This window comes from Scatophagus argus, chromosome 13 (assembly GCF_020382885.2).
Source record: "Scatophagus argus isolate fScaArg1 chromosome 13, fScaArg1.pri, whole genome shotgun sequence".
NCBI classification, from domain to species: Eukaryota; Metazoa; Chordata; class Actinopteri; family Scatophagidae; genus Scatophagus; species Scatophagus argus.
In genome coordinates, this window is record NC_058505.1 from 7,209,182 (window position 1) to 7,221,864 (window position 12,683).

The following is a 12,683-nucleotide window of genomic DNA, read 5'->3' on the forward strand; positions in this document are numbered from 1 at the left end:
AATTAGTAATAACACAAACTCTAATGAGTTAGTGTTCAAATAATGGTTAAAATAACACAGCAAACAGCACAACATTTGCAGGCCTGATGCTAATGAAAGAAACTCGTCAAATGCAAAGATTTTGTGGCTGTGGTTCATTTTTTGTTGTGCACGTAAACAAACAAGCACGTCTGCTGGACAAAAGTGTTTGACTCTTTCACTCCAACGTCAACTTTGGCAGGAGGAAGTAAGCACATATCGCCACCATCAACATACAGAACTCAGGTCTGTGCGACATATATTGATTTGTTTACAGCATCTCGACATACTGAACCGCAACCCCCTGTATTGTGGTACGTATTGCCAAATTATTGTAAATACCCAGTAAATGTTCAAATTTAAAAGACACTATGAGTTGTGGGAGGCTAATAATGCTATTTCTAGTATTTCTGTTAGAGAAGCTCAAGTTAAGAGCAGCTGAGTAGGGAGTCAGACGCCACTCGGCTAGTGAAATTAGTGCTGTGATCTACACAAGAGGTAAACGCTGACGAAGCTTTGAGTTTGCTCTAACAGCAGAGAAGGGGAGCAGATCAGAAAACAAGCAGTAAACAAAGGTTCAAATTACTATTTAGGAATGGAAAAGTGCTATCAAATTTGTCATAGAAAATCTTTTTTCTAGAAAATGGCTGGACTTTCTTTTCCTCTTTATCAAATAGCGCATACATAGGAGCAAATGCGTAGCAAAGACTGATGATGCTCAATACTTGTAAAGCTTTGGTGAACCATAACATGAAGCCAGTGGCCAAGTGAAACTCACCTGGGGGCTGGCTGACCAGGTAAAGGTGTTCCAGCCGGTAGCTGCTCCATGGGGACAGCATAACCCTGCACAGCAGTACCGCTCATGGCATAAGAACCTGATGCAGGCTGACCAGGGTACACCTGTGGAAACAAACACAAAGCATGTAGCGAGTGAATGAGTCTACAGTAAGATCAACAGCAAATTATACCAGTAACATGGTGAAATATTAGGTGGATAACCAAGGAAAAGGAGGTTTTTGGTTCTCTTTGTCTTGTAGTAGTATTATTTAGCTATGCGAGAGAATTATACTTAAACTTAACATAAAAACTGACATTAAAACTTTCCTCTCCTCTGGCATGCAGCTGAATACCATCAGGATAAATTAGTATGATTAATGAGGCACATGCAGACATGCTCACCTGTGAATCATTCAAAGAAATGAACAATTTCTACCTTTAGTGCTAACTTCACCATCTATGTGTTTTACTGTATCTTTGAACTGTACCTTAAGACTTTTACCAGCACACAAAATCGCTCAGAACTTTCACTGCTTTGGCATTTCCATTTGTAAGGTTTTAATGCTCGTCAAAAGAGTTTCAGGGGTGCGGGTCACATCTGTGATAGGTTGACTGTACCTGTTGTCCTGCACTGGCAGGCTGCTGCATGTAGTACTGTTGGCTCTGCAGCTTGGCATACATGGCGTAAACTGGATCTTCATTCATTAGCTTGGCATACAAAGACAGAGCTTCCATCACCTTTACATTAAGCTCTGACAGCTCCGAGTGCTTCCTGATGATACAAACCAACACGTGCAAAAAAAACATAATTAGATTTTTGCTTTACACTATTTATTATGGAGGGCTTGACTGGGCGACAAGTTTTCGCCATCTGTAGTTTTCCAAGAGTAAAACATGTCACGTCAGCTGTGAATACCTGTCAATATCCTCCAACTTCTGATCGATGAGGGGTCCCATTTGATTGCAGGCACCTGATGGAAAAATACAACAAATAGTCACTGATTTAATGTGTGGTAAGCAATAATGCAAGTCATACCGGATAAGCTGCTGTACACGGACTTCCACTTCGGTCTAATTCAGTTTACCTTCCAGCTGTAGTAACTCAACGCTGTCTGACTGGTTGTCTGTAGGATCTGCACTCTGGATCATCTGAAGTAGCTGGTCCATTTTATCCTGAAAGTTTGCAATAAATTTCAGTTACACTTTACAGGCACAGGAGATGAGCACATTTTTTAATCCATTCTGAAAGAAAGTTCACTCATTTATCTTCACTAAACAGGAAACCATTAGTCTTTGTATCAGCATACCTATTAGTATATTTGACTTTGCTGCATCTCATTTTGTCAGCAGGATGTTACTTTGGAGCAAAACTCTTTTGCTATTTATTGATGCAACAATGAGACTAAACAAGCTGAGCAAGCAAGTACTGATACAGTGGAGCTTACCTCGTCTATGTATACAGGCTCCTGCTCAGGCTCTATGGTCTCCACCTGGATGTCCTCACTGAACTGTACTGTTTTCTTTTCTGTCTTCACTGTAGATGTCCAAGTAACAGCGGAAGCAGCGGCAGCATTAAAATAATACACAGTAGCAATCAGTTACACATAAGAGCACGAGGTCGGGCGCGCGGACTTGACATTCAGCGATGGTCTAATAGCAGCAAAAGATGCAAGAGTCAAAATAGAAGTTAAAATCCGACACAAGCTGTTGACAAATCATTTTGAAAGGTCGTGTTTGTATTTGCTGATTTGCTTTTTGTGCAACCTGCTGAAACAAATCAAGCTGTCAGCATGTTTGCCAAGTTTGCTGGTATTTTACACACATAAAGCTAAAAAGTTGAACAACACAAGGCACACGTGCAAATGAATGTTTGAGGGATGACACACTTGCAGAGCCAACATTTGGATGTAATTAAGAGGCGTGACAAACCCCCCCGACAGAAACAAAGTGAAGCTGATTCTGGTGAAAACCATGTGATCTATTATGTTAGATGACCAGTTAGTCAGCTTTGACAAACTTGCATTAAGCTGTTGCACATTTTTGTACATGAATGCTTTTTTTTAAACATTCAAAAAGAGCAATACGTTTACATTTTAAATACAGAGTCATAACTAAACCTGACAGGAAACTGCAAAGACGCCCAATGTTTTGCTTTGAGGATAAACGCTTTCGTGGTCACAGTCCATAGAATCCATTGTGGCAACAATGAAGGAGTTGTTAAATGGATGATGAGTTAAAACGAGCACACATCACACTACAAGACAATTTCGAGAACATTTTACACCAGGAGGAGGATATAACATTCTGTATCAATATGGCAGACAGTCAAAGTTGTTGTATCAGTATCAAGTTTTTTCTGGTAACAGGAAATGTGTTCAAAATGTTAACAGAGCAGTTCTCGTGTGGTTTCCCAGGCGCAGAGGCTCGGTTGCTTTATACTGCATGTGATGACCACCCCATGTCTGAAAACGCAGTACAATCAACCCATGACTGTACTGCGTTCTCTGCATTCTTTCACCAGCTGTGTTTAAGTGATAAAGTATTTCCCACTTTAGGATCAATAAAGCAATATTACTAATGGACTTAATGGGCTACCAAAGAATTATAGATATCATAAGTGCATAAGGGTGTGTTCTGTGTGTGTGTGTGTGTGTACTCACTCATCTCAGGCTCTGCAGTGAGGTCAGCTGTGACAAAGTTAGAGGGGAACAACCCAATTCCCTGGTATGTTTCCCCTTTCCACCAGTTGGGGTCACTGAAATAAGAAAGAAAAAAAAAAAATCAGAAATGACCAGAAACTTTAAATCAGATTTAACCTGTTAACATCTGAAGATTCAGCAGATAAGAGGAAGATTATTTTACCACTTAATTTGTAGCTTCAAGTTCCTTTAAAACATCAGGCTATTTTTTTTATTAATGCCTGATATGTCATTTTGGTGATACAGTTTTTCAAAGGCTGTGCATTAAATTCGTTAACGTGTAAGTGATACAAGTGATACATGAGGCGTTTTCATCTTCCGATAAATCCAGTGCTCTGCTCAAGAGCATTTGACAGGACAGACTCTTAACAGGGAATGGTCACTCAACCCAGAACGCCACCGAGCTGCACTCAGTCCACGTGCGCTGCTTTTAGACTGCTTATGATTTGGGCGTGTAAAAATTCACCTGTCGTCCAGGATGGTGATGATTTCTCCCGACTTGAAAGTGAGCTCATTGTCCTCGGCAGCCTCAAAGTCGTAGATGGCACGGACTTTCCTGCCGTCCGACTTGTGTGAGGAGAGCAGGCTGGAGGTGCTTGGGTAAAGGCTCGACAGCGAGGCCTGCGGCTGCTGACGTTGCTCCTTCAGTGACAGCTCGATAGCTGCACACAAAAGAGACATCATGTGTAAAGCATCAGTCCAGCATAAACAGTGATCGATGTGATGTAAATCCTGAATTAAAGGTGTCAGTGTGCATGTTTTCAAGAATTATGCCTCTTTAAATACACTTCTGTATTGACACTTGAGGAATGAACAAGCCTCCTTACCTTTGGCCAGATCTTCTTCCTCTTTTTTGTTTGTTGATGTGGAAGGATCCTTTGCCACTAAAGCAGGGCTTGCTTTTGCTTGCTCTGCAGCCTGTGGACAAAAATGATAAACGCGCTCTCAGATGAATCAACAGAAGAATAAAAGGACAAATATGGGTGTTAATGTTTAGGCAAAATAATCTCAAATTACCCACTTGAAGAATATTTTATTAGATTATTTTTAGTTTGTTATTATTATTATTGAATCAGAATTAAGAATCAACTTTTTTATTGGCAGTATATATATATTTTTACATACACACATACTGAATTTTACTACTGCATTTATCCCATCCTTAGTTGAACACACACATGCAACACCTGGCAAATTACATGCAGTGAAACACACACAGGAGCAGTGGGCAGCATCAAGTGCCCGGGGAGCATATTGGGGGGTTAAGTGACTTGCTCAAGGGCACATCAGCCGGCTAATGAAGGGGGGGGGGCATTTTATCGCATTAATCACTCCACCACACCCAAATTTTACAATAATGTAGATACGACATGCAACAAAAGTCCACTGCTGGAATTGAAACAGGGATGTTGCAGTTATGTGGCAGGTATGGGGTCTTAACTAGCGATTTCAGTTTCGGTTTATTTTGATAGGCTGACACCGATAACTAAATGGTTAATTATTAAGAATAAGAATAATTAATATTAAGATTTATTATTAAAAACACAAAATTACGCAAATACAAGAGTCGCTTTTCTTTTAGTCTGCCTACCTGTGACCCGACAGCTGGGAACGTGACTCCCTGCTCACGTAGATTCTTGATCATAGCGGAGATCAGACTGAGTTGGGGATCATTGCGGAAGTCCTCTGCCCACTCCACCATGAGGGCTTTCAACTTCTCACACACTTTGGGGTGGCCCTGGGGACAGTCATTAAAATGGCACATTAGGAGAAAAAGGAACTGAATGTTCCATGACCTTATTTCAAATAATAAGAAATAACTAGTAGGCCTTCTGTGGAAAACACATGGAAAATAAAAATGATGCCACATACCTTGTTTAAGACATTACTGACTTCGCTGGCAAACTCTCTGGAGCACACCTCCAAGTGGAATATCTTCCCACAGTTTGAGACACAGGCACCAAGGAGCTGTGATGACATTGGTATAAACAATTTATCAGACTCACTCCCTAATCCAGAGAAACATATAACAAACATGCAACTTAACACAGAATAAAGTCAAAAGTTACTCCACTAGCTCACACGTCAGTGAAAAGTTAATCAAGGGTGGATGACAAGAAGACCACATGACGCCCCCATGAGCTGATCACACTCACACCAAACATGACTGTGTGTTTACACTTACAGTCAGCGCCTGCATGGCCACATGAGGATCCTTGTGGTTCACTCTTCTCATTATAGAGCGGAGACATTCTTTAGGCCTGCAGCAGAATGGCAGAAATTAAAGGTTTAAGGAGATTAACTGCTTGGCAAGGACCAAAGAACAATCCAGCTAAGTGAGCTTTTTATCGACATTAAAGATATCAATATTTATCTTTAATTTCTCCTTGTACAGTTGGTGTCCTTGAGCTCTGTCAAGGGTTCAACATGTTTTGATTTTTTTTGTTTTTTTCAAGGCTGACACAGACAGCAATTAATAGCAATTATGGAGAAAAATAACCAACATGGGTAACTGATATAGATTTGCAGTAAAAACAAAAATCTTTGTGTCAAAGTTAAGAATATCCATAAGTAAGTACAGTTTACTCAAGTACAAGTTTGTTGAGGATCTTGTACTCAAATATTCCCATTTTCTGACACTTCATATTTATACTCCACTAATTTTATTTGAGAACATACTAGTTACTGCGCATATTCATGTTATTAATACAAAATATAAATACTATATTAAACAGTTATATTTTTTATTTTTAATTAATTGATTTTATCTGCAATCTGACACACACATACAAAAAAAAAAAAGATACCAGCACATGTACGTGGAAAAATGCTGAATATCAGATCCGATAATCGGGTGAGCAGATAATCATTAGCTCGATTCCCAACCCTGGGATATGTGCGTTTTACAACTGTGTGAAGTGCCTTATAAATGCTGATTGTGTGTCAGATTTAGTATGGAGACAGTTAACTAACCCAGTACGTGACTGTCCTATCTTATCACATATGTCCAGGATGAGGCCCCAGTCCTCAGCTGTGTTCATCTCACTGGTTGCTTTCTCTGCAGGAAAGAAGCAAGACAACCAACACAAGCAGAAAAGTTAAAAGATTGTAAAAGCACTTTCTGTCATGACTTATTCTATCTAGAGACAGAGAGGAGAGGTGAGGATGGTGGTGAGGATGTGTTAATAACACAAATAAGCATCAATATTAGAGAGGTATAAAATAAGAGAGGCTCCTGACTAAAGGACAAGCCTGTAGTAAGTACCAATCCGATGAAACTCATAATGTTTGGTTGTTTTGGGTTTTAGGTATCTCACTTGAAATTGTAGCTTGTGCTGTTAACAGAATATACAGCTTACTGTCTTTGAATCAATACTGGTAAGAGCTCCTCTTTCTTCGTGACTTGTTTTGCCTTTTAGATAAACGTGAACAGGTCAAAGTGGTGAAAGTAAGCCCTCTTACAAAACTGACAAATGCTGCTATCGAACAGTATGACTCATGTGTTTAGCTGACTTTTTCAATTGTGATGTGAACAAGCCAAAAACTAAAAAAACTGAGATGGCAAAGAGACAACGCAGTCACAAGAATGATATACATACCTTGTAAAGATACAAATTTGCTTTACCACTTAGACTGTTGCAGCTATAGGTACAATACAATAAATAATGCTGAAAATCAGTGAGAGGGACCTCTTCATGGTGAGATTGGAACTGGAATAATTTAACAATACTACAATTTTTGACAATATGATGCAAGTACAATGACTGAAGGTATTGCTTACTTAGCCAGACACTTCTGTCAGCTTATTCATTCTTTGTTTATTTACATCCCAAACCCTGAGTCGCAAGCAGTTTATTAACACTGCAAAACAACAGCATGTTTACACAAAAGAAAACAAGCAGCCTGAAAATGACCAGTTAGGATGAAATAACACCTTCCAACCCAAAACACACAATCATAAGATTTACCAAATAAGTATCTACTGTTGGCTTTGAAGGCTTGTTTTATATGGCAGCGTATACTAAAGTGTTTGTGTACTTTGACCACTTGCCGCACACCGTACATGCTAATGAGGCGGTTAACCACTCGACACAGATCAAAGACGGAACTTGAAACACAAAGTGACTTCGTGGCTGAATACGCCACCGCATCCACTTTCACTTGCAGTAACTGTGAGGTGCTAGGCTCACCGTATTGGTTAGCCGACATGCGATGGGATGGGATGCAGTAAGGCAATGATGAGGCAGATGGCTAGCTAGCTAGATTATGTGATGACAGCATCTGTGTCCCCACGTCTATTAACAATTATCCTGACCAAAAGACCGACTTAACACATGATACGGCTTAAGCAATAGATAAGAAATGAAACCATAACTCTTCAAACGGCGAACTCTTGTTAACGTTTCCGAGGTTTCTTTCTGCTTTCAACATAATGTTAGTTGCTGCTAGCTAAATCTCCACATAAGATAAGGTAGGTAGCTAGTTAGCCAAATGTGCTCTGTGGCTAACTAACTGAACGAATCACAACAAACACAGCAATACGTGAAATAAAAAAAATAATAATTATAATAACATGGACTACAGTTCATATAGCCTGCGATATACACTGAAAGACAGCCATAAAACATTATCAATATAGCTCTCTTAGGGTAACATTTAAGCTGCAGACACAAACAAAGCTGAATGATCAAAGGTACTTCAGCTAGCCTGCTAGAATAGCCCCCGGTCCTGATTACTCACCAACATCTTGGTCAAATGGGTTTGTCGTGAAGAGAGGCATTGCTGGCGTATTGACAACAACAGATTTCGCCTTCCTCTGTTATTTTCTATCCCTCTTTATCTTATTTCATACAACTAAAATGCATAGTAACGACAACTTCATGAATGTCAAATGTAGCTGATTCTACACAGTCACTCCTTCGCCAGACGGCAACATGCGAAGCATTCTGGGTAATGGAAGCAGACAGCGCCGCGTTAAATAAACCGCTTTCATCAAATATCAAACATAATTCAACACTCGCTGTCACACTGCTGTAAATGCAACAGTTTCGACCGTGCGCTACAGAAAATGAGTCACAGGCTACAAATTGCCGTGAAAAAAATAATAATAATAACATGTCATCGTCAGGTGACGGAGATCACGTGACCTTATGTCATCGCGTTGACCACGGAGCCGTTAACCGCTGCAGCTGGGAGTCAGTCTGAGTAACATGTCAGAAATTACAATGAATTTCCGTCCAGTCTGGTTTTGAAGAGAAGGAAGGGTCAAAAAACTTTGTTTGGGCCAGTCAGTTCAGATCTTCTTTCACATTTGGTTTTAACTTAATAGTGTAAAACTCAATAAAGTGAGAGAATAGTTTTAAAAGTTCAGTAAGGATCAGGTTTTGTAGCCGAAGCAAACAGCAACAAGACTTTTCAGAGGCAGTTATTGTCTCCCTTAATCTTTTCTGCCTTAAAAAAATATCTTGATCATCTTTTAGTTTTATATATTGTTGTATGTGAGTTTAATTATTCCTTTTGATTGAACACATTTTCATTACACACTCTAGAAAAACATTCACCACAAAGTATTGGGAATTATTATTGGGTATTGAGATTTTTACTTCAGAAGAAAGTAGTAAAACCAGTGTAAAAATATTGCATAGAAATATTAAATGCTATATTACTCATGAAAGTTTTGTATTAGAAATTTTAGACAAGTACATCAGTGGACTATTCACATCAAAATATACCGTTAGTACAAAAGTAATAGTACTAATTATGCAAAATAGGCTTTTTTAATTCCCCTGATTTACCTTTTTAATTTATTTATACCAGCCAAATACTGTTTACACACATTTTTTCTGGATCTGAACCTCTGCTATTAAAGTTTTTACCTGATTATACAATTAACTCCCCTAGACAACATAAAAGGATTCAAATAAATTTTAGGATGCAGATGTGTAATCAGTAATGTGTCGATAGGAGTTTCCTCTCTTACTCAGTTTTTACAGACAAATAAATGGTGTTTTGTACCATATCTACAAAATGCATTTATTAGAATGTTTCATAGGACAAAAAGCACCGACTCTACACACAGTTTCTTTCCCATTTTATTGTGATCCATAGGAACTTGGTAATTTCATTAAGACAATATGAGCCTTAAACTGCTACTCAGTCATTCAGCATTATATGAATTGGAAAAGTGTCAATAATACAACAATAGAAAATGATTATGCAAATTCTAAACATGTAACATATTTCACATATTGTATTTGGCATAATGAAAAAAAAATCAGCATATGATATACATGTTGTTAATGTTATGCTTATACTTTATAAAAACTCATATTGGCAGTCTAAAATCTAGGAAATACTGTCCTTCATGTAACAGCAGCACGGCTCACACTGAGCATCTATTCTCATAAACAAAACAAACAAACAAAAATGACTCTGATATTGCATTTTGTAGAAAAATGATTTTTACACTAGTTTTCTGTCCATTTATTATCTCAGTTTGCAGTCATTTGCTGATGGTGAGTGGGCGCTCATCATTTGTCCCAGGAACGTATTTATAATCATAGCTCTGAATCTGTGAAGTACTCGACGGTATAAAAATAGTTCCACTCTATTAAAAACATAACCTCTGATATAGATTTTTGTGTCAAGATCGAAAAGGCAGCCAAGACATAAAACAACATGAAATTTGATCCCAACCAACAACGCATGTTATTTACAGATACTCCTGTACAACAGTGGCTGCACAAAAAAAATGCCTTTGTATAACCTAAATAAATGCCTACATTCTCATGTTTCCTTCAGTACAAACACTAAATGAATATAATAGTGGACTGGGTCTGTGCATGCTCTGCCTTTTGCACCATACTGTGTTGTAAAGTGCCTTAAAGACAAAGATCTGTCCAAGTCTCTGTGATGCTGGACTGAACTGCCTTCATCAGAGTCCTGTAGACATCCGGAGCTCCTGCTAAAGTCCACCATCATCCTCGCGTCTTCACCTTCAGCCTCCTCGCTGTTCCTCCACAGACAAGCGCGCGCTGTTTTAAGTGGACGCTATAAAACCGGAACATTCACTGTAAAGAGAACAGCAACAATAAAACACATAAGGTACATTTTCACACCTTTGTGATGTCCTAACGTAGTAATAATGTGCAACCTTATTATAAGGATGAAGAAACCACACACAGGCAAAAATGTAGACACAAGGACCGTGTGAAATCTCCAGAACAAGAGGTCCTTTTGTTGAGATTGTTTTGTCAGTGGGCACCGTAGTTTATTTTAAGTCAATTTAATCCTGATTACACCATCCAGGTCCTGTAAACACCAGCATTCACCAAAACAATCACATGTCTGTTATTCTGAAGCAGAAAATAGTCCCCAACAAATACATCATTTACCCCTGTTTCAGTAACATTTGCTAAATACGTAAGTGCCCAGCTGGTCCCAGGATCTTAGATATCAGCGACTTGTTTTTTGAGATCTTGAGTAGAAATGAACTGATTTGGGTCTGAGTAGCACAAAAAAAAACAACTGTTAAGAGACAAACAAGTAGTTTTTTAAAAATGTAGAAAGGTGTCAGCTGTGTCCTTTAAATACACCTAATCAAATGCACACAGTTTTCTGAATTCAAAAATGTCTGAGATGTTGAGAATACTGACAGTCAGAGGCACATTCACAGATGAAACCGATGCGGTCAGTGCAGTAGAAATCATTCCAGTTAGCGTTATGGATAAGACCGGCACAGTCCTCGCCTTCTTCGTGACCATGCGTCCAGTTATCGGGTTGGCCAGGCTTCCATTTCCTGATAGCAACAACATGAACAATATATCAAATTCAATCACCATTAAAGATGTGCATTTGTTGTTGTTATTGTGGCTGACTGACTCACTTGAAAACAGGTATCGTTCCATCCACCCATTTCCAGACATTTTCCTCCTCCCTGTCAGTAAGGCCCAGCCAGAAATAACCTTTTCCTGCAATGGTATTTCTCACAAATTGCTGCAGATAGAAGAACAAAAAATTGGGTTGTTTTTTTGCAGGATAGTCTGTTTAAAAAAACGAGGCGGAAATTTTCAATTATTCTATGAAATGGTTTGTTTAATTGTTTGCAGCAAATACTTTAAAGTAACAATTCTGGTCTGATATCACTTACCTGTTCCTCATTGTCGTTAATAATGAGCATATGACATGACATGTTAGTACAAAACTGGTAGGCCTCGTCAAAGTTGAGTCTCAGCGAACCAGAGGAGAAGTAATAGCAGCTGTCGCCAAACTTTCGAAACTCAGGTGGGCAACCTGTAATAAGTAATTTACAGGATATTAAAATATGCAGCTAAAAATGTGTCATATGTTTTCTATGAGAATCTCTAATCGTTTAACTCACCAGGTGTTGGAGTTGTGCCTGCAGGGGGCTGGACCTGTCGTGACACTGTGCCTTCTGGTTCCACCGCTGGCTTGCGAGGTTGCGGTGGTTTGGGAGGTTCAGGAACCTGAGTGGGCTGAGTGAGCTGAGGAGTATTAGAATGTAGAGGAGGTACTGGCGCAGGAATCCCCGGTAGCCCTGGAGGACCGGGAGGGCCAATTGGTCCAACAGGCCCACGAGGCCCCTCCAACCCTGCAGGTCCTGCTGCTCCTCTTGGCCCTTGCGGCCCTTGTGGTCCTTGAATCCCTGGCTGTCCATCCCTACCAGGGATTCCTGGAATCCCGGGGTCACCTTTTTCACCAGGGCTTCCAGGTCGGCCTCCAGGCCCCCTTGACCCTTTAGCCCCTGGGAGACCTCTTGGCCCGGATGCACCCTTTGGCCCTATTGCACCTGGCATTCCAGCAGCACCTTTCTCTCCTTTAACTCCCATCAATCCTGGCATCCCTTTGTCTCCTTTATCACCCTTTTGTCCTATCTGGCCCACTGGTCCCTGCGGACCCTTGTCACCCTTGGGGCCCCTTGGACCTGGTGGACCTGAAATAATACGAGAAGATAAGTGGACTTTTCATTTCACTTCATTGTGTAAAGGCCAAAATTTGGAGCCATTTATCATGTGATGATGTCTTAATTATTGAAGAAAATGGATGGAACAACTATCCACTACTGTCCTATAAAATTACTGTTAAAACTATTAAATATGCACACCACAGTTTGCTGGAATTTGTGCATTTTGTCTATGACAGAATTAAATCAAACCATCTTGTGATCTG

General features: G+C 39.7%; 1 protein-coding gene across 1 annotated transcript in view; it reads right to left on the bottom strand.

Moving 5' to 3' along the window:
- LOC124069732 (collectin-12-like) overlaps window positions 1-12,683 on the bottom strand; it is a 44,884-nt gene that overhangs the window by 3,407 nt on the left and 28,794 nt on the right. The window contains 18 exon segments of the mRNA XM_046409140.1: window positions 797-918; window positions 1,414-1,567; window positions 1,712-1,766; window positions 1,881-1,968; window positions 2,241-2,329; window positions 3,456-3,550; window positions 3,961-4,156; window positions 4,322-4,412; window positions 5,086-5,232; window positions 5,367-5,462; window positions 5,680-5,755; window positions 6,468-6,552; window positions 8,235-8,320; window positions 9,331-9,349; window positions 11,228-11,292; window positions 11,380-11,489; window positions 11,644-11,786; window positions 11,875-12,447. Of these exon segments, the coding sequence (XP_046265096.1) occupies window positions 797-918; window positions 1,414-1,567; window positions 1,712-1,766; window positions 1,881-1,968; window positions 2,241-2,329; window positions 3,456-3,550; window positions 3,961-4,156; window positions 4,322-4,412; window positions 5,086-5,232; window positions 5,367-5,462; window positions 5,680-5,755; window positions 6,468-6,552; window positions 8,235-8,320; window positions 9,331-9,349; window positions 11,228-11,292; window positions 11,380-11,489; window positions 11,644-11,786; window positions 11,875-12,447 (2,290 nt within the window).